Source organism: Salvia splendens, chromosome 18, assembly GCF_004379255.2.
Source record: "Salvia splendens isolate huo1 chromosome 18, SspV2, whole genome shotgun sequence".
Lineage (NCBI taxonomy): Eukaryota > Viridiplantae > Streptophyta > Magnoliopsida > Lamiales > Lamiaceae > Salvia > Salvia splendens.
In genome coordinates this window covers 24,402,553-24,428,948 of record NC_056049.1, presented here as the reverse complement: position 1 = coordinate 24,428,948, position 26,396 = coordinate 24,402,553, and the positions used below count along the sequence as shown (strand labels likewise).

Below are 26,396 nucleotides of genomic sequence, written 5' to 3'. Positions count from 1 at the left end.
GGTTGGCTTTATACATCACATGTGATAAATTGTCACATGATAATATCATGTTGATTGCTGGGTTAACATATGCAGAGATCGACATCTACTCGGGCGTTACTATAAAAAAAAACTTTCAAAATTTGCAAATTTGTTCCCTAAAACACACTCATAAGAACGGATTAGGGGTGGAGAAAAATATTGAAATGCATATATACCAGACTTAACGCACAGAAAAATACCAAAATTACCGAATTACAGAATTTTCGGCAAATCGTGATTTTCAGTATAATATACTCCTTATCAAAGGATTTCGGTATGGATTTTCTGGCCCTAATGCTCAATGGGTTACTATTTTAAGTAATAGAGGAATGACCGCCGGCGGCAAAGGCTTGTTGCCGGAGAGAGATGAGAGTTTAAAGTTTTTCAATAAATAATGGGCCAACAAAAATTAAATGGTTTCCTAAGATATTGGGCTTCATATATTTTAAGTAATGGGCCAGCAATAGTTTTATTTTTAAAATACTCGTGGGCTGCGTATTCGGCCTGCTTAATATATAAAGGAGCTGGACCGCAATGTATCAACTATCAAGCTCCAATGAATTACGATTTTTAAAAAAATGATTAAAATACTAAACTAGTCGTTTCCCAAATTTTTTTAAAAAAGAAAAGGGTGCTTACTCTTCTGAAATGGAAAAAAAATAATTTTTATTTTTAACCCATTCGTGTGCTTTTGTACTCATCTTCACGCCGTTGTGCATGTTCTAAGTCATAACCTGAGAAAAAAAATAATTCAAGTAAAGAAAACGTGACAACTTTAATGTGTATCCTTATACATATATACTTCCCCACACTTCCAGATTAATTAATTGAGTTGTAACTTTTTTTTGTCAACAACATAAATGAGTTATTTCTTTTCTTTTTGTTAAATACTACTCATATTAATTTAATCAAACTTTATTCTCTTTTTACTAGTTACCATACCATCTCCGATCCTTCTATATTTTCTCTATTCAACTTACTGAACACAACTTTTTAAATCTCAATCTCCAACGAGAAATGCCTCACGAGACCTATCATGAAACCGAGGGAGTACTAACCCATGCATTTCTTCTTTTTTTTTATTGAAAAAAATCAATACAATCAAATATACAACTTGCCTTTCCCTTACAATTACACAAAACCCTCGAAACAATCCATTCCATTTTGGAAAATCAATCAAGGATAGAAAAGCTTAGCAAAAAGAAGCTCATTCCAAGTATCTTGAAGCCCGGGCAGACACCAATGCGTGCAATCGGCATAGCTCACCGGGTCGGCTAGCTGCTCGGGCGTCAAAGGGCTCCACTGCTTCTTATAAATAGAAGTGTGTGCATCCTTTCTGTAGCTCGACATCTGCGTGATGTTGAGCAACGTTATCGGATATCTTGACTTCCTAAACACTTCCCCTATCACGCTCATCACATTCTTCCGACAGTCTGATCCCCAGTAGTTTCCATCATCTATCATATCTGTCTGGTTGTAGCAATTTCCCTTTTTGTCACCTCCCCATTCAATAGCTCTGTAAGATATTACTCAGTATTTTTCGCCTCAAGACAAATTTCACATAAATTAAAAAGAGTAAATGATTCATGATTGTCGCTTACTTTTCGTGTGTGGGAGACATGCTGGTGAAGAAGACTCTCGTCTTGTTTGGATCCATGTTTTTTTTGACCCACCGCAACATGCTCTTCATTGCCATCCGGTAGGCGTCCTCTGTTCGCATCACCACTACGTCTTTGTCTTTGTCGGCAAAGGTACCTTGTCTGTTTCCAAAAAATAGTCTCTTTTTGTTATTTTAGTAATTTTAAATACTACCTCATGACATATTACACTTATTAAAGTCAAAATGTCAAGAGAAACTGCGAATTTTGGTCAAATTCTGATATCACAAACAAAAATCATGGAATTTGACTACTTTCACAAGGACTTTGATTTGTGTTGAATTGCATCTGAAATGAAACTCAAATAAACTCCATCTGAATATTTATATCTTAAATACTCATCAGTTTGATAAAAAACTAACACCTACTCAATACTAATCCTTTTTTTTTTGTACGGAGTTTAGGGTTTAGGGAATATGGTATAGACTTACAGTATATTGAATCTGAGGCCTGTCATCCACCAAAGATAGGTGTTGAGCACCATTATGTCGACTCCTTTCCAGTGATTGCCATGCTTGTTGATGGAGCCCTTCCGCACCAACCGGTCACTTACTCTGTGCACAATGGCGTCGTCAGAGTTTGACTCCAGGAGAAATGGCGCCCAATAGAATTCTATTGTCGCATTGTAATCCTATAAGGGGGTGTTCGGTTGACAAGATTAAATCTCATGATTAAATATGTATCATGTTTGGTTCATAAGATTGAACCCTTCAACTTAATCCTAGATGGATAGTCTCATGATAATTAGTCTTAGCCTCACCCCTCCAACTAAAATAATCCCACAACTTAATCCTAGATGGATAGTCTCATGATATTAGTCATGGCAACCGAACGCCACCTAAATGAACTCAGCTATTTTAAATGTCTCATTTTCCAATTTGGATTGTCCCGCTACATTGTAAACTAGAATTAGGGCTACATATGACATTTTTTATATGTAGTGCAACGCCAATAAATAATCTAATTGACTTTGTCTCATATAATAAATAGTTGTGCCCAAAAGAAATGAGCCAAATAGGATTGACCACATACCTTGGCTGTGAATACCGTGAGGGAACCATTGGTGATCATGGATTTCCGGTCATCGGGTATGATCCTGTGGATAAGGCACACCATCGAAACAAACTGGCCACGGTTTAGAGAGTCACCAACGAACATCATTCTTTTGTCTCGAAGAGTCTCTAGCATTAATGTCGCGTTGAAACTGCGGTGTTTCAAGCACGAGGTGTTAATTTTGAGCCAAAGTTAATTACATAATGTTGGTTGTCGAAAAAATCATTTCTACTGTTCTGCCATAGTTGAGACGTTTTTTTGTGGAAGATTAAAAAAATATATGTTTGTTGTGTTAAATGAAGAGATAATAAAATAAGAAAGAGAATAAAGTATGGCATAGAATAAAGTTAGAAAAGAAAACGTGTTAATTATTACCACATATAAAAATAACTCAATTTTGATAAAACTTTTCAAAATAGAAAAACATCTCAACTTGGTGGAATGGAGGAAATACTATATTCTTTTGTAAGAATGTATACATATGACTCTATCTATCCTATAAAAATACGTGCAATTTCCATTTTCGTTCGTCCCACAAAAATATGTGCATTCCATTTTTGGAAAGTTATATCAATTAAATAATGTAGATCTTACTATCCACTAACTCTACTTTAATTACCATTCTCATCATTTCTTTTACTTTACCATATCATTTACCATATCATTTTTTACCCATCTCTCTTACTTTACCAATTTTGTCTTAATTCTCGTGGCATCTCATCCGCCCATATTTTTATGGGATGGAGGGAGTATTAAACTTATAATGTTACATTCAAGTTAAATTATTATTGAAAATAAAATGTTTGTTCCATGTGGGATACAAATGCATATGTTGTATTTATTAAATACATCATTGTAGATTTTCGGGATTGAAAGACTAAGAAAGTGATTGGCTTCGTAATAAAATTAATTATACTGAAAATGAAAATTTTGATGAGATTTGAATGCAGATGTTGTATTCATTCAATAAGAAAGGCCTCATTGTAGATTTTTGCTTTCAAAATGATAAAAAAAAAAGTGATTGCATTTGCAATGAAACTATCAGACTTTATAAATTACTCCCTTCATTCCTTATTAATTAAACTGTTTACATTTTGAAAAGTTTCAAGACGTCAAAAGTCATTTTTAATTTTAGCAAAAAGTATTACATTTATTTATCCTCATTTAACATGGAGTACTACACATTTTTTTCCTAATCTATATGCAGAAGAGAAACTACTCAACTAACAATAAACGAAGAGATACTTTTTATCTCTACGAGATCCAAATGCAAACCATGTATTCATTCAATAAAAACTGAATTAATGTAGCAATTGCATTCGTACTAAAATTAATCAAATTTGTTCATCTTATATTCATTTAATATTGCATCGTTATAAATCTAAGCGATTAAAGGGCTAAAATAAATACCTTGGAAGTGAGCAGACGTGAGGCTGCCATCGCCAATGCTGGTAGTCCGTGTCAGGGCGGCCGTGTTCCTGACACGTCAGCTGCGGCTGAATGTACGGACACTCCGCCTCCTCGTACAACGGGCGGTGCTCGTCCCACACCCACCGCCCGCTGAAGACATCACAGCCGGCCTCGGCCTCTCCCACCGCAAAAGCTACCTTTTCTCCCTTCTTCTCTTTCCACCAATTTTTTTAAAAAATAAAAAAATCACACATTAGTACTTAGTATTTAAAAATGAGTCAGTCCTCGAGGATTATCATTTATCCAATCTTATATAGATTAGATGGGATCTTCACCAAGTCAGATGTGAAACAAGATTTAAGAAATTTAACACAACCCCGCACGTGTGGAATGGTATGACACATCGGACTTCCATCACGTGGATATGCAAGACAAGTATTAAAGAGATGAAATTCATCATGGCTTGGACTGCTATGATACCATATTAGAAATAGGTCATTCACCCCTTAAAAACAGTTACGCTCAATCAACTCGACTCGACTCAACTCAAAACACAAAAACTCACTTGCTCACTTGGGTAAGGGCGGTTGTAGTCGTAGAATTGGCCGCCGAAGAAGCAGCGGAAGTCCTCGCCGTAGAGGATTGTTACGAACAAAATGAACGCTAGGAGGGTGAAGAGGTACGGCGACAGCCGCGCCCTGCGGAGGAGGGCGGCGGAGGACGGCGGCGGCGCCTTCATTTTTTGTGGGTTTTGTGATAATTTTGTTACAAGTGTGGATTAGTTTGGAGGAAGGTTTTATTCCAGTTGTTTCTTTGCTGTATGAGGAATTGTTTTGGTTATAATTAATTTGTCATGTGTGAAGTGGAAAATAAGGAATACTAGTAATATTTAATTTAATTCATTTTATTTAAGTTTTGTAACAATGTACAATTATGGTGTTAATGGAAGGTGGAGGGTGCATTTCGATCGATGGCTATGCTTTACAGTTTGTGACAATGATTTTAGTTTTGGTTTTGGTTTTGAAATTAAGATTGAGTGTGGAATTTGGTGACGTTATTGAGATTAATTATTTTAAAACAAATTTTGTATGCTTGTGCGACAATTATTTTTTCACAGATCAGCCATCTACCTAATCCATGGATTCTAGCATTGGAAATTTTATTGATACTCAATCCGTCCCCTAAAAATAGAAATTTTTGAAACGATACAGATTTTAATGTAAAATTGGTAAAATAAGAGAGATAGAAGAAAAGTGTGTTAGTGGAAAATGAGTCCCTCTTTATTAGAGAGAGAAATTTCCGAAAATAGAAAGTTTCTATTTTTAGGTGACGGACCAAAAATGAAAGAGTTTTTATTTTTAGTAGACTGGGGTATCTATGACTTTAGCGTTATGGCAAATTGACAGAAAAATTATGAAGTTCAATCAAATTTTAGTGTGTTTCATAATTTTTAAAATCAATTAGGAAAACAATGAAATTTGGATTTATTTTAATTTATTTCCAAATGAAAAATTATGGTCGCTTACGCTTACGTGTAATATGTTTTTCATATTTTCCAACCAACTGATTTGATTTTCTTAATGAATAGACATCATTTTTTAACTCATTGACAGTAGTGTTTTCAATTGACATATCAAAACAATTTCAAAAAAATTATCATGTAATGATTGAAAATACATTCGAATTTTATGGTTATTCAGGCTGATTGTGACATACTAAACTTTGGCCAAACTTTATAATTATTCTACAATTTGTCGTTAATAATGGAAACTAACTCCACTTGTATTCAATCATTTCTTTTTTATGTAATATTTGGATCAATTTATTATGTATATAAAAGCTGGGTGCACTTTTGCAAGGAGTACTAAAATAAAATTTTTATATTAAATTATAATGTTAGCACTATACGCGTGGACCTTGGCGATAAAATATACTCCACCATTTTGTTTCTTCACGGCTTCTAAGAATTGTGGAACGTTAGTAAAATATATATATGACTACTATATATTATTTTAATGATGAATAAGTGAAATGATTTAGTGAAATATATAATACTCATACTGGAATTCAAAATTAATTAAACTTACTCTTACAAATTAAACAGAAGCCAATATTTATATGATCATTCTCATTTACTTTTTGGGTCATTTATTTCAGATATAGTAGTAAGGATGAGTTAAAAATCCTTGAAGTCTAAATTAATTAAACTTACTCTTACAAATTAAAGAGAAACCAATATTTATATGATCATTCTCATGTACTTTTTGGGTCATTTTTTTTTCAGATATTATTATGAGTTGAAATTCAAATGATTAATAGTAATGATGGAATCACATGAATGGAAAGCCATCCAACTTTGCTTGGCTTCAAATACAAGTGTTATAGTGGAAAGACGATAAATCATTTTCTTCACTCATGGGTCATGTAATTGATTAAGTATATGTTTGGAAAAACAAGATAGATGAACATCATGAACTTATATAAAGTGTTATAACTATATGAATGGTTTTGGTAAGAATTTGGTGGAGAGTAACTATGCTTCTTGGTGAAACTTCACCTTCAGTAGTTGTGATTTGGTTCCAAATTTCATGAATTTCTTTATCAATTGAAATTGGAAATCATTTATAACTATAAAAGAATAATTTGAACACTTGCAACAATATCCCAATATTGAGGGAAAAGACAACAAATAATTTACTTCACAAAACTAACAAAACAGGGAGATGAAAGCAAAAGTTGATGAACTAAAATCAAATCATCAAAACTAAATATCATTAATAAACTAAGAATACTCAAGATGCTACCCATCATCTGTAAAAATGTGACCAACTTGAGCAAGAATTAGATAATCTTTTGCACAAGCAATGTGTAGATCTCTCGCAGAAGTATAGGCGGACGTAAATAACCCTCAGCCGTAGAGCTCTTGTGCTCTCAAAAGTTCAGCTTCGCAGCAGTGATAAGGAATGATTCAGCTCAGAAATCGACTGGAGAATACGAGCTCCTGTGTACTTGTGAAGCTCCTGTGAATCTCCGAAGCAAAGAGTGATACAAATTCTGCAGATGATGAGTTGGGAAATTAGAAGATATGCGAAAGTTATATCCCCTTATAGTTAAGTAGGCAGAAAGTCTATCGAAGGCGGAAGGGATAAAGCATGATTATCAAATTGATGTACCTGTATTCTATGTGGCAAGCTAGCCCACAACTCCAGATTGGGAATTACCTGAAAACCGCAATCAACAGATTTATCAAATCACAGTGATGCAACTGAAGAAAAAAAAGGTATGACTCCATGACTAGGTTCTGTTTCTTCTATTTCATGAAAAATACATTGCAGGTCGAAAGAGGCCATAGCATGAAGACAATGCGGAGCACCAAAGCCTTGTCCTGAGTATAAATACTTAGTGGCATACTAAATATTCACATGTAGAGATCTTCATAAGGCGATCATGATTCTTCTCTAATGTCGTACAAAAACATGATCATGGAACAACTGAATCACAGTTTTAAATAAATTTTAAGCCTAGAGGTTTTTTCTAGTGGCCCCGCAATGGAATGATGAGTCAACTCTCCAGGTTCTAAGTTGGATTTTTGGTTGATAATGTTTTATGTCCCCAACTTCCATGTTTTTATTTAAAACACTCAATTTCGAAAAAAGTCAATTAATGTCCAATTTGTTGGGAATATTTTTTGAAAATCGTAAAGTAGGACACAGAACATATTTAAAAACAAAATTCGCAGCAATCAAACTATAACTCACTCACCTAAGAGCCAGGCGAGACGAGCTAACTCATCATTTTGTTGCCAGATTATGTCAACCAGGACACAAATCAAAGGTTGAGGGTTTTTAGGAGAAAACGCATGTTGAGGAATTTTTTTCTAAAGCAGTGAAAGTTGGCCACACAAAGCACGATTAACCCAAAAATATATACCACCTTTTATGATCAATATTCAATAACAAAAAATTAATTACAAATTGCATGGGGAAAGGATAGAGGGTTTGCATACATCTATTCCACGAACATGCAGGAAGAAATACCGGTACACCGCACCAGCCAATAAGTAAGATCCAAAGAGGCACAAGATTCTACAAAAAACAAAGAAAGAAGTGATCTTTTGCAAACCAAGGGTGCAAAAATGATAAGGGTTCTCACACAAGTCAAATGAACTTACATGATTATGAACGTACCAAACCAACCCATTCCATTTCCATTAGAGGATATAGTCCTGGCACAACCTAATGGATGCTTTAACTCTGTGTTCTGGCAGTTCAATTAGTAAAGTTATGAAACAAAATCCATTTATTTTAATAGCCAAACTATCCTCAGACCACTCTAACATCAAAAACATTGTGTTTGACCATAAAAAGGGTCATTTGTAAGATTCATAGCATTTCCAATGCAATGTCTATACTTGCAAGATGATACTTAGAAGACACACAATTGCTCCATTGTATCCATCCTACCAACGGTATGAGGAAACGACATGGAAAAAATAAAACGCCATCGGACCTTCTGTATATGAAGAAATAATGCTAGAGTTTCTAGATGTAAAAGTAAATTGTTTCAAAAGTGAAAATTAGGGAATTTTGCATAGGATATCCTTAACATCAAAATAGGAGAATTTCAGCCACATGAGGAATTAGCATGTTTTAAAACTTTATAATGCATAGAGAAAATGAACTGTTATTGAAGTTCTGAAAGCTGACTTGAACTGTTATCCACAAAAGAGGATTAATCCATCACTTAAGAATCCAACAACATGACTCATCATTTCATGGCCCGAATTATGTTTAGCAGAACATAAATCAAACTTTTCACATAGTCGGGGTTTTGTTATGAGAAAACTAAGTTAGGGACATTTTTCTAGGAAAAAAACTGTTACACTAATCTGATTAACACTAAACTTTACACAAATATGTTTATTTACAGAAACATAAAAAGAAGGTAGTCAGGAAAGACTGAGACTTGACAAGATATCAAGGATCTTACATAATCACATACACCAACACTCTCCAACATCTGAGGACCCTGAAAAACAGCAATATGGCCAATTAGTAAAAAAATACTAAACCTGATAGTAGCATGATGGAACAAGATGAAGCACTAAAAGAAACTACATCATACTTGAACTTCTTTTGAGTTACATATAACTGATACAGAGAGTGAACAGTTACGCTTCAGGCCACTGTTTGTCATCTTAACAATGATACCTTTTTCGGGACTCTTCTTATCTGCCATAAAGTGAAACCATAAGACCAAATTTTGCACTAAGAACCATAAACATGAAATACATAATGGTGAGAGCGAGTTGAGGATTCTAACCCAAAAGGCAAAATTAACTAATCAATGTGAATAGTGTTTCAGACTTTCTGTTTTTTATATATTTCCCTTCTAAAATAAATGAGAACAACTAACCGAGGACATCAATGAGTGTGCTTGAAGGCTGACCGAGACTTGTACAAACAGGATAACCTGCAGTAAATTTGATTTTATGGTATAAATGAACTTAGCACTTCCTTATATGGTGGTGGCTATGCCACACATTAGTTGTAAGCAACAGAATTCAAAAGTTGAAGGTAATAAGAGTAAAATGAATAAACAAAAGAAGGGCAACGAATAATATTTCCCCTTAAGGTTTCAAATAACCAAATAGAATTGACTAATAAAATGAATCTTCACATCTTCCTCTAAGAGAAATGTAATCATTATAACAAAGAGTTGGTAAAGGTCAAAAGTTCAAGTCAGATCCATTATATTCGATGAATTCATCTACCTATAATCAAGCCAATGCCTAATTCCAGAAGAACACCTGATGGACCAGACCAAATATATGCCAGAGATAGAAAATTCCTCCAACCATGCACACTCTCTAGAACCCTTTTCATTAAACAAAAAGAAAAATCTTATTTAAATTCCCTGCTCAATTTTAATCTATCAATTTTTAACAACTTGACAATCATCTATATCACTTTAGTAGTTCAGTTGGGTACATAAATGTAGTAGTAAGTACTAACCTTCTATCTTGCTAGAAACAAGTGCACTGCAACCCATACCACAGTGTGATTGACCACCACAGTCCTACAGAAGTAAAAGAATTCACACATCAAAAGCTAACTCAAACTTATATCTTTCTTAATTCCATTTTTAGATAATATAAGGCACCCAACCTAATCGATCAGTCATGTTGATGGTCCAGTGTTCCCAAATTCATATCAACAGGAATTTTGAATAAAAATTTCAAAGTTGGCAAATGGCAAGGTGCAAATGCAATTATTAGTTCTATAGCCAATCCCATGTTTAAATCCACTAAAGCACTGTAGCTATCCTGCTATCCCAACTCATATAACTTGCAGCAAAAATTTGCATCCCGGAAACCATATTCTGTTTAACAATCACCTTCAGCAATATAAGTTGTGCAATTGGGACCAATACAAAAAATTTAATTAACTACTACTTCCTAAAATTGTTACCATATTTGAAATTAAAATTCTTGCGAAACGGTGCTGCTTAAAAGAAGTCATTACCTTACACCCAACGCACATAGGAGGATCATGGTTGAATATCATTGTGTCACAAAGCTGCTCCAAGTCAACAGTGAAAATTATATACATAAAAATGCAGTAATTAAATTGACTAAAAGTATCTCAATTAACTCAGAACGCAGAACAGTATACAGCAAAGTATTACAAGCAGTCAACAGAAACCCAATGAAAACTGACTATACAACTTATATGTGGTAGCATTTACTGAATGGAAAAGAAATCTAAAATAGTAACCTGATGGAGCCAACCTGAAACCAAACCACGGTCCCATTTGCAGCCACCTTATAATACCTAAATCACCCCCAAAAAATAAAGAAAAAGAAGAAGAGGAAAACATCAAAACTTGTATATTTTCGCTGTACAATTCAACGAAGATTCTCTTGTACAAAGTCCATGAGCACACAAACACGCACATTAGTGCTTATGTATATGGTGAAGAGTCATTAAATTAATATACAAGCAACCATGAGCATTACATCACACACCACTTCAAATTTCCTAATTTTCACCTATAAATTACATCTCAAATGTTTAAACTCAACCGTTCTCCAAATTCCCTAATTCAGTAAAACAACATGCATTCTCATTATTAACAGCATATGTGCATGAAGCTTCTGGCGGCGATATTTTCAGATTATGTTTCAAATTAACAACGAGGTCGCCACAGCAACAGCCATAAATCAATCAAAAGAAGAATTAATTCAGGAGAGGGCAACAGCATCAGGAAAATTACCCATCTTCACTCAATATGCCGTGCGGAAAATCACGAACCGGCGCGACCAGGCTGTAGTAGTAGACCTTGTTGTTTTTCTCGACATTGAGCTCACACACCGCCGACGCGGCCGCGTCTCGGTGGAGAATCGCCGCCACAAATACTAGAACGAGAAATTGTGCACCGCCAATTCTCATTTTCTCCTCCGCATCTGGCAAACGAAATCCGAGCATTTGGCGATGAATCTCGTTGAAATCGAGAAGTCGCGCGGAATTTGGGAGATGGAAGCAGAAGAAATTGGAGGCCTGTAAAAATATTTGGGGAAGCCCAATATATTTTAATCAGCCCAATTACAACAGCAATATTTAGTCACAAATTTTTATTCAAATGTTAGATAACTTTATTTCAAATTATACTCATTTATCTTTGTAAATTGTGATATTTTATGGTCACAAATTCTCGATAGATGCTAGGATTTTCTTTTACAGAAATGTTTTGTTGAATAGTAAGATGAATATTATCATGATCATCGTTCTCACTAAGGCCACATTAACCTTATTTATTTTTGTTTTATGTATCTATTTTGATTTTAACACTTTAAATGTTGTTTTTATGTCATAATTTTGCAAATAATGTAACATTCCAAATTAGGTGATGGACGAATAAATGATGAATTTTTGACACGTAATAAATTATGTAAAATCTTATTGATTCTAATTATTCAGTTACATATCGAATCCAAACAAGCAAGTAAAATGGTTTCGAGCAACTTTTATTTATTATTTGTGCAACTTTTAGTATGTCATTCTAGAATTACTATAATTTTATCAGTGATGAGGCGTAAGTTCATTTATATTTTCCTACATTTTAATGAAATAAAAAGTTAAGAGGATGAGGTTGGAAAACAAAGATTTTGGAAGCATATATTGGCCTCGAGCCCTCAAACCAGAAATGGGTTTAAATTCATCTATTCTTCTATTTTCAAAAGGGAATCTGCAAAAATCGAGGTTGCACAAATGTTTTCTTGTTTGTCTTGTATCAGAAATTTCCATGATTTTAATCTTATGCTTTTTAATTCACTTTGACCCAATTTCGCCTTTTCCTATATATAATGCTCATTTCCTCGAATTCTTCATAAAAGTTGAGGCCGTATACTACAAACTTAAATAATTGTGATTGCAAAATAACCCATAAAAAAACAATAACAAGAATATAATAATAAGGTTACGCAGCCATATCATAACTTTCCAAAAAAAATTTATAAATTTCAATAACTATATTAATAAAGAAGAAGACATAACAGTGTCGTTTTGAATTTTTTTTTAACATTCATGTTATAAGATTACAGTTTCAGTCACAAATTTATTTATATCAATTTTAATAAATATAATAATAAATTAAATATCTTATTTAATTTTTGCGACCGCAATATGCCAAAGAAAAAATATAAAGAACGAAGAAGAAATTAGATAACATCGTTTTGAGATTTTTTTTTTGAACTTGTGTTACGAAATTATAATTTGACCTCATTCATTTACTAAGCAAATCATTTTCACCTAATAAATCCCCAAAACTATGTTCTAATTCTACAACAGTTCAGAGTGCTCGAAATCACAAGAATGTGTTAAGGATCTTCCTCCTTAACGTCGAATTCCACACACAATCAAGAAACGAGAGCCGTCGTTGTCGAGCGTCCAAGCGTTTGGGTCGGCGACGTGAACGGCGGAGGGGCAGTTGAGCACGAGATCAGCCTCGTCGGCAATCTTAGGAGATGTTTCTTGTTTGCTACTCAATTGAGCCAAAATAACGATAATTTCATATATTGATTGACTGAATAAAATGATAACAACTTATGACATTAATATCTGAATGAGACAAAATAAGGAAGTGAGTGGAAGGTAGGAGAGTTCTAAATTAAACAAACTCCCATTATATTAATTGACTAATTGAGATTCTCTCTCAACAATTAGCAGCTGATTAGACGTGTAATTGGTGAAGAAAGTGAAATATGTCGTTGAATATTATAATATAGCTACGAGTCCATGAACTGAGCACCTTCTTGAACCTCACGTGAACCAAGCTATTTACACACACACAAAATAGTTTTCTTAATTTAATTCTTTATCCTTTAATAGACTTCTCAATCATACATGCCGTATCACAATTGATTAACTAGTTTAATTATAGTACTAATATTGTACAAATTTATGAGTATGGTGAAGTGTAAAGGATTTAATTTGAGTCTCATAAATTGATATAATGTCTTGTGTAATTGGGTTTTTCTACTATGTTTATAACAGTAATAATAAAATTACTAATGAGAAAGGAAAACTTTGACTCATACTTGAAATCAAATTGTTACAGAATTAATGGATGCCATAAGCTCATAATTTTTTTAATTGGCACCGCCCTTTAGCATTCAATCATACTATAAAATATAATATATCTATATTAACTAAGTTTAATTAAGTAATTTGTTTATGAGTTCCACATGCTAGGGTTGACTTAAGAATTTACCCTTGTTTTCATACTTGTTACTCATATTGTTAATTGGCACCCATCTTGATTAATAATGTACTTGTCCTCGTTCTCTTATCATTTACTTAATTGACCTTGCCTATGTTTTTTGGGTTAAAGACATCAATAATAGTTTCTCATTTATGTCGTGCTGACTCGAACTCTCGACTTATTCATTGAAAGGAAAACGTCTTACCAACTGAGTTGTGTTTCATCGTCTAAATAGTGTGATTATGTATACATTCATGTACATCATGTATTCACAATATGAATATGACTTTTGAAAATTCTGGATGTCATTTTTACCAAAGTGATCTAATTTACAATTTTGACTCTTATTCACACATTTTCACACATTATATAATCTCAATAAGTTGTGATGCAAATAAACTATACTATTACGAATTGAAATACAAAAAAAATAAAGGTGAAAAACCAACCATGAAACTAATTTAATTTATTATGTAACATGGAAGAAACTACGAGACCATGTCATGTCCGTACAGGGATTCTTTTTTGAAAGAGTCGTAGTTTACATTAGCGACATTTGAAGTAGCGCTAGAGGAATTAATAAAGTTGTTTTGCAGAAAACACGACTTCTCATGCTCATCCATCATCAGCAGATTGATGTTGTGTTGCTGCTGATCATGGTCTTGCTGCATCTGGATGCAGACGATCTCCGCCTGCGCCACCGCCAGCTGCATTTGGAGCTGCGACACCTGGCTCTGCAGGTACGATATGGCCCCCACGCACCCATACACCGGGTCCCTCACCCTCGCATTCGCCTCGTACACGAGGCTGCTCACCGCGTCCCCCCTTTGGTGCACCGGGAGCTCCTACATGTTTATTTTAGTCACTTATCATATTATTAATATATTTATTGTAGTGTTTCCGTGCAAGTCCCTACTAAGATATTTTCTTTATAATATTATCAAATATTTGATATTTTGGAAAATTGCATTTCAATATTTTAAATATGAAATTTAGAAAAAGAATAATTCTGCGTCCGCCTCTGATTATGGTAATTGACCTGAAACGTCTATGTTTTGAAAAAAATTGACCATTTGGATGTTCACGAAGGGACTAGTGTTAATTATTACCTGAAGCATTTTGCTGATGTTGGAGGCGCCGAAGACTTTGTGGACAATGGCGAACTTGTGGGGGTCGTCGGACGGGAAGTAGGGGGCGAAGACGCAGTCTTTGGCGCAACGGCGGCGGAGGAGCTTGCACGAGGCGCACGGCGAGGTACCACCCATTGATTTTGATGTGGAAACTATGAGTATGGAAGAGAGAGAGAGAAAGGGAAGAGAGGTGTAATTGTATTTATACTGGAAAAAAGAGGTGTGTTAGTGTGAACTTATATTAATTAGGTATGGATTTATATAGATAGGGGCGAGGACATTTTGGTAAATTTACATGGAAGGTGGAGTATTGTTTTTTTGGAGTTCTTTTTTTGATTAACAATCAAATTTACTAGTAGTATGAATTGTGGCGGTTTAGGAGATTATTTAATAGTATGTTGTCCTAGTTTCTACAAATAGAGAATAAAGTTTTTGACTAATAATACTATCATTTTTTTGTTTCACATAAATAAACTCGTGATTGGTGTGCATCTTCAGTTGACATATGTTTATTTGTACGTACGTATATGTAATCATAATAGAAATTAATTATTTAGGTTTAAAGTGTTTTAGGCAGTGAATAATTATGGATGACAAATCACTTAAAAATATAGAAGGATCAGTTTGTGGCTTATTTGTTTTTATAAAATATATATCTTCAAAGGAATATCAAGTTGTAATAATAATAATAATAATAATATAGAATTTTTAAAATTAAAGAACATTGGGAGTTTGAGAAATTTTCCTTTATAAAAAGATTTTTGGTTGCTCCATGTAAATTGAAATGAAGTGTGCATTTAGCAAAGTTAACGTTGACTGCCGCCAAAATCTCTGATTGGTTGACAATTTGAGTAAACAACTTTTTGTCTCATATCCTCTTTAAACGTGTAATAGTTTTAAAATATACAAATATGTAATTAAACTTCATAGTATTAAATACTCCCTCCGTCCCCTAATAGGAGTCGTTGTTTGACCGGGCACGAGTTTTAAGAAATGTAGAGAAAAGTTGGTTGAAAAAGTTAGTGGAATGTGGGACCCACTTTTTTATATTGGTTTTATAATAAAATGTGAGTGGAGTGAGTTAGTGGAATGTGGGGCCTACTACCATTTATGGTAAAAATGAAGAGTGACTCTTAATGGGGGACGGCCCAAAATGGAAATTAGCGACTCTTATTCGGGGACGGAGGGAGTATTAATTAAAACACTTTTGTAATTAGAAAACCCTAGTCCAAAAGTGAAGATTAACTCGATGTGAATGTTTGTTTTAGGCAAAACATTCATGTGAATACACACATTCATTTTAATGGTTTCTGGGCCCCGGGATTTATGCAGACAATGGTCACAAATTTATTTAGACCTTTTTATTTATTTATTATAATACTATTTATTATTGGTGATTTTATATTTTCACATGCAATCAAAGAGAGCCAGCCGACCTAATTATACATTAATTACATATTAATTTTATTGTATTCTACTGCTTAGCATTTTCATCGGTATATAAGCTGCTACATTTTTTGTTTAAAAATTAAAATTGTTAACTGGGAATTAGTAGTAAGTTAGCCACTTAATTCTCGGATCAGATTTTTGTTGTTGTCCCTTTTCTTTTGTATGTTACAATTTAGAATTTCATTAACAACTATCTAATGTAATATCACATTGTTTATAAGATAAGAATAATACATCAATCTTTGGATTTTAAATAACAAGGTAGTTTTTGAGATAAAATAAAATAATATTAACATCGACTAAGTAAGAGTGATGCTTACATAATAGATATGTGTGGCGTAACATTTCCTTTAGATGTGCAGATAAAGACAGAAGGTATTAAATCGGAGTAAATTTTAAATCAAAATATGTTCTTTTACTTGGGTTGGTTAAATACATAAAATTATTATATTGAATAGGTGTAGAGTAATTGTATTCGTAGTTAACTGCATCAAGCAATTGAGATCCATTCATATTAAATTTTGTGATAAAAAAATGTCTTATTGTGTAATAAACTTATAACAATTTTTACAAGTGATTTAGTATTCTTTCATATAAGAAAAAGTTACTACAACACTCTCATCTTCATAAGCATACAGTACTATGAAAGATCTTGGACATTGCTTGTTCTTAATTTATTTGATTACAATCAAACCAATTCCAACGACTCACGATGAAGTGACAGTGGTTTATTTATTGATGTGACAAACAACTTAAATAATTCCTAGAAAATTCCATGGATTCTTCTATTTTCAGAACTAGATCGAATCTTAGTCAAACCTGGATTTTTGCACTTAATTTATTGTTTTTATTTTTTATTTATTGTATTTATCGAGATTTTATTTTATCTTCCATTTTAATTTAGACCCACGTATGGATTGATTAAAATTTTCCATATAGGAGCATTTTTCTCGTTACTGCATCATTTAATAAAAAATTATTTTTCTATGTTATATTCTATTTATAAATAATCGTAGAAATTTTTATCTAGGCCAGATAATACTATTTGACTTTATATATGGAGATTTTATTGTATTCAATTCTTACAATTTCCAAATTGTAAGATTTGTCAGTGCTAGTAAGAAACTAAGAATGGTGTACTGTATATTCACATTGTTCCCCCAATTTATATTTTTATTTTTTGAGAGATTTTTATTGTATTTATATTTTTATTGCCAAAATTATTTGCACATGAAAAGGTTTTAATTGTGAACCGATAACTAGACGTGAACATAACAAAGTGCCAGTTTTCTCTGATAACAATAATTAATGTGTTCATCCACACTTCCACTATGTGTCACACGAAATTAATTATAAAATATTTACACTTAGTATTCTTTACTAATATCTCAATCATGTACTAATCATTCTTTTATGTGCGAAATGTTCTCTCCTTTTTGTCTTCGGCTGTTAATTACACGTATCAAAAGAATAGAAAAAAATTAATACATACATAAAATGATAAAACAAATCAAATTAATTCCAAAATAAATAAATAAAAGTTAAATAGGAAGGATATATGCTATACTTTTATCCTTCATAATCTAAAATTGGACACTTATTAAAGCAATCAAAATAGGAAACTTAGGAAAAAAAATAAAGGGAGTAATATTTATTGCACATGAGTAATTAAAAAGTTGGAGGACTCAATTATACGTGTTGGATGTGGCTCTCTTGCATATATAATATATTAATAATATTATTAATTAATTATTTTATTGGTGGGTAGATAATCAAACTGTTTTTAGTCTCACTTTGCCTTGATAATTAAAATGAACAGCTTTGTAGTGAAAGTGTCGTGAGCTGAAATGAAGATAACATTTTTAATTATGTGGGTTGATTTTCTAAGATATACAAATAATACAGATATGAAAACTCTTTCGTAAATATTACTCATGTCGTTCAACTTCTCGAAATGAGCACAAATAATAAATTAAAATTTACTTTGAAACACAAAGTGGTACAAAGTCAATTTTATTTTACCACTTAATTAATTATACTTTCTTATTTGAGGAAATCGGTTTAATATACATTTTCAATGCGACAGTGACATATTGTTATCTAGGAATTTGACCTAATAGCTAGTGTTTAGTCCATAGAGTAAAGACTATGAAATAATTCAAAGTTAACATAAACCATTAGAACATTTTTTTGAACTATTCTAAATTCACTCTAATCATTAAAAATAATTATAAGTATATATGCAAATAGTTCATGAAGCATGTTCTTCTCATCTAAGATGGGGAAATATTAGTTTACTATTTAATATGGACGAGATTTATCTTATGAGTACCTGATACAACGGTTACGATTATTTCCTATGAAAAAATTTAAAAAAATTGCTCAGAAAATGTATAAACATGATAAAATTGTTTATTCTACGTACAATTTCATCCTATGATGTCATTTTTTTGTCATATTATATATCTATACTATAATATAGTTGAATTTTAATATCGACCAAACTAACATCAAATTTTAGGCGTGTATATATGGTGGTTGAGTAAATATGAAGAAATTTTTGGAATTTTGATAGCTCCCAAACAAGACACATTAAATGCTGGTCCACTACATAGAACTAAAAAATTAGCTAGATTCCAAAAATTGAAGCTTATTACATGGACCAAAACTTTATTGTACAATTAGCATACCAAAGCAATTAATGAGAGCCTGACATCAAATTAAGAGGTAAGAAAATGAAGCCCAATTCCCAGAGAGATTAATATAGAAATTGATGGTTTTTACAAACCCTAAGCTCATTGCATTAATTGTTCTTCACACGATTCCAAGTTTCTTTCCTTGTCTCTTCTTGATTCTAACAATTTTTAGATGCTTGTTTTGTTAACTTCCACGCGTGGAAAAATTGATTACTAATTTTTTTTGAATTTTAAGTAGGAGAGATAAATGTTTTTTATATTTGCAGTTCATTGTGTTTGGTCATTTAATTTCATTTGAAAAGACACTTTGATCAATATTGAGAATATGAACTTTATTTTGTTTTCTCAAATTATGAAATGAAATCATAAAGTCATACTATACCACTGTTAAGAGCACAATTCTCTTAACGAAGAAATCCTGCGATTACACTCGCAACACACCAATCCGGCGCCCCGAACGTTGGGGTCGGCGGCTCAATTCGTGGCTGGCGCGGAGAACTTCCTCCGTCGGCAGTCTTCAAGGTTTGATAAGGAGTATTGCACAAGTAATGTGGGCAAATTATTTTTTCATTCAATGAATAAAAAGATAACAACCTAGCCCTATTTATAATACTAGAATACTAGCTTAGGGAACAAGAAAACAAGATATGAAAATATACTATGAATCAAAAGATATGGGGAATAAAAAGATAACTAAATATTTGGGGAATCCTAAGATATAGGGGGATCGTAACAACTCCCCCACGGTTAAAATCCACCTTGTCCTCAAGGTGGAAACCACGACACCACGAAGAGTCCCTCCGGGATCAAACGCACAAGACTGCCCTCTCTTTTTCAATATTTTCTTTGTGTTGCTGATTGCGGTCTTCTTCGTAACCAATTTTACAGTCTTGACTCTAATCTCATCCTCAAATAACATTCTCTTCTCTTCCATTTCCTTTTCAAGGTTGTACTTTTGTATCTCAAAAGCAGCCTTGTCCTCCTCAACAAGGCTTAGACTCTCCATCCTCTCGATTTTGCTCTGCTTTTCAGGATGCATACTTAAAGTCTTTTCTTTCGACTCCAAACTAGAATCAAGAGCTTCAGGTTTCATCTCTTTCTCGATCACCCTCAGAAAAGTGTCGTTGACCTCATCTTCTCTTTTGGTAATAGAGTCATTCTCTTTCCTTATCTCTTTTTGATTCCACACATTACTAAGTACTATCAACTTCTCTTCCCTCTTCTCTTCATCATCGTGCGAATCAATTTTCCACTCCTTTTTCCTTGAGCTTGAGACACCCGCTTGCGGTTGACGAGGAAAGGCGCATAATGGAGCTTTCACGGACATCGATAGCAAGGGCTGGCAAGGGCTCGGTGCGGCGTAGGGAGGAAACTCAATAGTCGATGTTGTACTTGGCTGCTGTAGCTGACGATCTGACGGAGTCAGCTGTGGCTGATGTTCTAGCAACGGGGGAGCGCGAATCTTTCCAACACGGCGACCGGACGTTTGGGAGGGCAGATCCCAGCAAGTCTGGTTTTTCACATGCAGAAACGGCTGCTGGTGCGATTCTGACGAAGACCAACCCGAGTTCGGGCTTTGGCGAGCGCAATGCGGCTGTCGGAGTGGTCGTTCCTGCTCCTCGAACTGATCCCCAGAGGTGAAGACGTTGCGCGGAGGCCGGTAGACATTCTGTCGGGCGGAATACCAACTGGAAATAGAGCGTGCGTGCGGCGGCTCGTAGTAGTCGCTGAGCACTCCAGGTTGTTCCCAGTCTGAACACGAATACGGTTGTGGGCCGTACGTATCTGGGCTGAAATACGATAACGGCCTAGAGGTGTATGGAGGTGTTCTAGGCCGCGACTGACTGTTGGGTAGATAGCGGCGGGTTCGCTGCGAGTACATCGGGTCTGGAGTCTGATGAGGCGGTGGCTCCGGCAGGGGAGCCGCACGAAGTTTGCCAAAGCGTCGATTGGCTGCGTCCAACCGGGTCTCCAGTTTGTCAATCGCAGCATGTATGCGATCAAACAACTTGGTTGTATAGGAGTCTTCCAAATTTGGCATCTCAAAGTCTCTAATTAGGGTGAATGGATGCGGAGGGTGAGAACCGATGAAAGCACCAGTTGTTAAGAGCACAATTCTCTTAACGAAGAAATCCTGCGATTACACTCGCAACACACCAATCCGGCGCCCCGAACGTTGGGGTCGGCGGCTCAATTCGTGGCTGGCGCGGAGAACTTCCTCCGTCGGCAGTCTTCAAGGTTTGATAAGGAGTATTGCACAAGTAATGTGGGCAAATTATTTCTTCATTCAATGAATAAAAAGATAACAACCTAGCCCTATTTATAATACTAGAATACTAGCTTAGGGAACAAGAAAACAAGATATGAAAATATACTATGAATCAAAAGATATGGGGAATAAAAAGATAACTAAATATTTGGGGAATCCTAAGATATATGGGGATCGTAACAACCACCACCAAGAAACAAAAATAAAACTAACGTAAAATAAAAGAAAAAACTATACAGTTACATTTGATGACTGCCCCCACAAGCTTTTTAGTATATACACATAAATTAATCATTCTAATTAATTCTCAAGTACTATTAAATTGTTCTATTTTCTTATAATTTATCAATAGTTTTTTAATCTAAATTTTGAATTTTATTTAACAAAATTGAAATAAAAAAGATCTAAAAATCCATATATATATATATATATATATATATATATATGAGCAGTTATATAAGTTATTTAGCATTACTCAAGATAATAATGATTACACCAAATTGGTTGAAAATTTTAAGACAAGAAATTCTTATGAAGAACGAAAAAAAACAGACATCTTCCGAGACATGTCTAGATGAGATAATCCATGCAAGGGCATTAAATGACCCTCGTGCCCCTCACACAAGCACACATTTTTTCATGTAATTATAATAATATTCAATAATGAAGATTCTTTTTTAGACACTATTATATTTTTGTAATTATCTCATATCAAATGAAGGAAAAATAGTTTATATGTTTAACTGGCTTTAATTGTATTTTATTGATTAGAACTGAGTACTTATGCTTTCGTAAATGATACCATTGTGACATTGGCATTATAATATTTACTTGTATTTATGTTAATAATATGGTAGCATATAAAAAATTTAATAACTTCTGATCTTGCTCCATTAAAATGGAAAATAAGACTTGGTAGTATATGATTGGAAACTCGATAGAGTTGGTTTTTCAATGCATTGCACTATTTAGAAGTATAATTGCTTATAGAGAACATAATGTCTCAAAATCAACTCACCCTATTTTAATGGTTAGATAAATTCGCAAAGCAATAAATCAACTTCAATCTTTTCTTATGCATGCAGGTAATTGAAAAAGCAAACCTCTGACTTACTTGAAAATAGAAATAAATAAACCTCAAAATTTTTGTATTCATTCATTATTTGAAGGTATAGAAGAAAACAGAACAAATGGAGCTTTAAATTTTATGTTATACTACTAATTCTCTCTACAAATTGATCAATTTTATTGGTGATTAGTTTCCTTGTAGAAATCGGTGTAATTCCGATTATTTTGTCGTTGATGTCTCCAATAATGTGGTTAAATCGGTGTAATTCCGATTTAACGATATTCAAACACGCGTCTGATTTATCGGTTTCAGAGCAAAGATCTCTCAAGTACTGTTCCGCATCGTCTGAGTTCGGGTCATCCGATCTTCGGGATCTTCGTTTGTGGGCCAACGAAGTTGGAATGGAGATCGCAACGATGAGAGCGATGAAGAAGATCGTCTTTTTCTACCAAGAAGCCGTTTTGCTCACTAATTTTGATGGTAGTGAAGTAGTATAGTACAACTATATAAGAGATTGTTGCTTTGTTTTCTATGGTATAGTTCGTTATTGATATGTTTATATACTAGTGAGCTATGGGTGGAATTAAATTTGATATTTAATTAATTAAATGAACTAATTAAGTTTACGTTTGATGTTACTATATGTTTATATACTTTTGTACTTTAGGTGGAAATAAACTTGATATTTAATTAATTGAATGGACTAATTAAGTTTACGTTTGATGTTGTTAACTTGTTTTTGCAATTAAATTGATGCATACGTTTGATAAACGAGGTAATTGTAGGATGGTATAGAGTTTGAGATATAACGTTCTATTTTCAATTTAATTTTCTTGGAAACTAAATTTTTTTGTTAGGTTCGAATGGTTATTTTTAAATCGAAAAATCTGAAAAAAGGAATTAGATTTGGCAGGCATACTTAGGTATGTATATTATACCCTAGAATAAATTATTGGGGGTACAAGTTCTTATTTATTTGTTAAATCTCTATGTATCGATACTGATTTTAGGGGAAATTATCAAATACGTATATCACGAAGTTTGGTCAAATTAGACTGATCCCGCAATTTTTGAAAACGGAATTATATACCATCCGGTTTCAAATTTTACAATTATCTCATCCAAAGTTTTCCAATGGCATATTTACGAATATGTACCAAGTTAAATGATGCGACTTACTAGTTACTAATACTAGTGTATATGCATATTAAGAATAGTCATTTTCAATTATGAAGTATGGTCAAATTCCGATCTATTCACTTATTATCAACCATAAAATTGACAAAAAGCATGTCATCATCGAGCATGAGATTGGAGTGTGCACAGATGGTGAGTAAGAGAGAGGACTTATAGCTATTGGAAAAATGAAACATATGTTTTACATATGTATACTCAAGATATTAAAACAATTATATAAGTCTAATGAATTACTTCATTTAGCATCAATTGATTTTATGATTTTAGCATCAACTGATTTTATGATTTTAGCATCCATTGATTTTATGATGGTACTCTATTAACTTCTACCATGGTTTCAATTTCAAACCATCAAGCATGTCGGCAACCGTTAAGTGAAATTTTAATTGATCAACAGTTTATTAGGGCCAAAACAAAAAATAAGTAATATTTGGGCCAAGCCTGTAAGAAAAAGAAAAGTTCTTGGGCTGAAAAAAATGTACATTGCAGCCCAGCCCATTTTAATTACAAGCTGGAGTACAATTTTAAGTTGCATTTCTCTTTTTATTATTGATCTATTTGGATAAATACGTAAATTTAATAATCTAAGCTCAATTTTTTTTATGAAAGAACGGATTGAAAAAATCAAACCTTTTTTTGTATAGCTAGATTTCATTCATTGTTTGAAGCTAAAGAAAAAATATATTCACTTTTCATTTTATGATATACTTTATCCGTCTTTTAAAAATAGACCACAATTATCATTTCTATTAAAAATAGACTAATTTTATTTTAATTTTTTTAATAAGGTGGGTCACATTCTCCACTAACAATACATCAATTATATTTTCTTTCTGTCTCTTTCTTACTTACCAATTATGTATTAAAATCCGCACCATTTCAAATATTGTCTATTTTTAGGGACGGATAGAGTATTTTGTTTTTAAACATAAATTTTATGGGCGACCATTATTATCACTAGTATTAACACCCGAGCTATGCACGAGACATAAGAGTTTCAAATAATGAATATAAAATATAATAAATATATAGAAAATAAGAATTGAAAGCAATATGGAGATTTAAAAAAACAGAAATGTACTTATCTTGTCTCACTCAAAATGAAGAATTTACTACTCCCCAGTGAAAGAAACATTTATGCAATTTTAATTTATAATCTAATTGAAGTAAAAACAATAAAATTAATGACAAAAATAAGATCTGTGACTAATGATCAAAGAGTATGAATTAATTAGAATAAGATATACAAATAAAGAAAATATGTGTGAGTAAAGATGTTTATTGAAAGTGCTATGCAAGTCATTAATCCAAATAAAAGGTAAATTAATATATAAATTTAATAGCTTAATTTATAAAAAATAATTTAAAAAAATATATGGAATATTAAGCATATCCACATTAAATATATGAATAATTTAAATCATATAAATTTAATACTTCTTTGAGAAGTCAAGTTAGAAAATTGTATTATCCAATAATCACATTTTAGTTGATTGCTTATTTCTTTCTTTTAATTTCAGACCATAGCATAACTTTGATATACATTTCCAAAGACTAAATGATTTTTTTATATTGGAAAGAATAAATTTCTTACTTCCCGCCACATATACGTATAAAAAGTAAATTACTACTATCACTTAAAATAACGATAATATTTTATGCATCTTGTTTGTTTTGAATAATGTGAGAATTTACACTACTCTTTATATTAAGAAGTTATACTAGGTTAGATTTAATTTTAAATACATATAATGTCATCTTATTCCTTAGTTTAATCTATAAACTTAGTAGTATAGTTTAATTAGAGGCGAATTAAAATATAATAACTAAAAACTTTAATTGAGTAAATATAGGATGGAAATTGTAAACATTACATATATGTGTTGTCGTTTAGCTTGTGAATTAATTAGGAGAAAAAGTATTGCAATAAATGATTAAATCTCAATTTAAACCTAAATAAATGGAAGGCAAACTAAACTCTCTAGCACAATTCCAATTTAACTCAAATATAAGGCTAATTAATATAAAAATTTAATAACTTAATTATAAATTTTTTTTAATGGTAGTGCACTATTTAAATGTGATTTAACACTTCTTCAAGAAGTTAGCATTTTATTGGGCTATTATTTGTCTAATTATTTTTGCCTTCAAAAATTATTTTTAAGTAGAAGACACCTCATCTTTCCATTTTTCTTCCAAAAAGGGCATTAAGGACTTTTCATTCATCTTTCAAAAGGTCAATTGCGGCACTAACAAGAGTAGAATTAAGAGATCATTGTGGTCCCCAACATGCTCTGGGCCTGAATTCATGCATGCATTCATTGAATTTATGATCAATATTCTTTATAAGATCATTCAAAAAATTCCGAAGATCACTTGAATATAAGTTCCTCTGCACATCGTTTTAATTGGATGAGCAGGAACGTTAATTCTCTTTTACTCTCTCTCTCATTGTTGGAATCATTGTTTTACTGGTTATGCTAATACAACTATACGTTTTACATGGTATATTTAAGGTGACTAGATAAATAATTAAATACTACTGATAGAAAACGTTTTTAAGGATTAGTATGAAAATTAATACCGGGTACTGTTTTAACTATTAAGATTTCTATATTACATTAATTAAACGGAACTGTATGCAACAATTAAATATTTTTAAAAATATAAATAATTCCAGAT

At 32.8% G+C, this 26,396-nt stretch overlaps 3 protein-coding genes across 5 annotated transcripts; all 3 read right to left on the bottom strand.

Annotated features, from left to right (window-relative positions):
- Nucleotides 1–1,070: 1,070 nt before the first annotated feature.
- On the bottom strand, nt 1,071–5,003 carry LOC121775775 (protein trichome birefringence-like 33). The gene is made up of 6 exons (XM_042172818.1): nt 4,708–5,003; nt 4,143–4,351; nt 2,712–2,883; nt 2,111–2,310; nt 1,623–1,781; nt 1,071–1,537 (listed from the first exon to the last, which is right to left on the bottom strand). The coding sequence occupies exons 1-6, from the start codon at nt 4,879–4,881 to the stop codon at nt 1,198–1,200; spliced, it is 1,254 nt and encodes a 417-aa protein (XP_042028752.1). The 5' UTR covers nt 4,882–5,003; the 3' UTR covers nt 1,071–1,197.
- A 1,736-nt stretch (nt 5,004–6,739) lies between these two features.
- Nucleotides 6,740–11,711, bottom strand: LOC121776546 (autophagy-related protein 27). 3 transcript variants are annotated; one of them, XM_042173725.1, is made up of 11 exons: nt 11,418–11,711; nt 10,933–10,975; nt 10,667–10,720; nt 10,157–10,220; nt 9,558–9,614; nt 9,267–9,373; nt 9,132–9,170; nt 8,314–8,402; nt 8,149–8,227; nt 7,316–7,363; nt 6,740–7,196 (listed from the first exon to the last, which is right to left on the bottom strand). In XM_042173725.1, the coding sequence occupies exons 1-11, from the start codon at nt 11,627–11,629 to the stop codon at nt 7,116–7,118; spliced, it is 873 nt and encodes a 290-aa protein (XP_042029659.1). In that variant the 5' UTR covers nt 11,630–11,711; the 3' UTR covers nt 6,740–7,115. The 3 variants fall into 3 exon arrangements, with proteins under 3 accessions (XP_042029659.1, XP_042029660.1, XP_042029661.1); XM_042173726.1 differs by having other exon boundaries at nt 10,919–10,975; nt 11,418–11,520; XM_042173727.1 differs by lacking the exon at nt 10,933–10,975 and having other exon boundaries at nt 11,418–11,550.
- A 2,681-nt stretch (nt 11,712–14,392) lies between these two features.
- Nucleotides 14,393–15,246, bottom strand: LOC121776370 (LOB domain-containing protein 12-like). The gene is made up of 2 exons (XM_042173545.1): nt 15,014–15,246; nt 14,393–14,749 (listed from the first exon to the last, which is right to left on the bottom strand). Exons 1-2 carry the CDS (start codon nt 15,167–15,169, stop codon nt 14,393–14,395), a joined length of 513 nt encoding a protein of 170 aa, XP_042029479.1. The 5' UTR covers nt 15,170–15,246.
- Nucleotides 15,247–26,396: the final 11,150 nt, after the last annotated feature.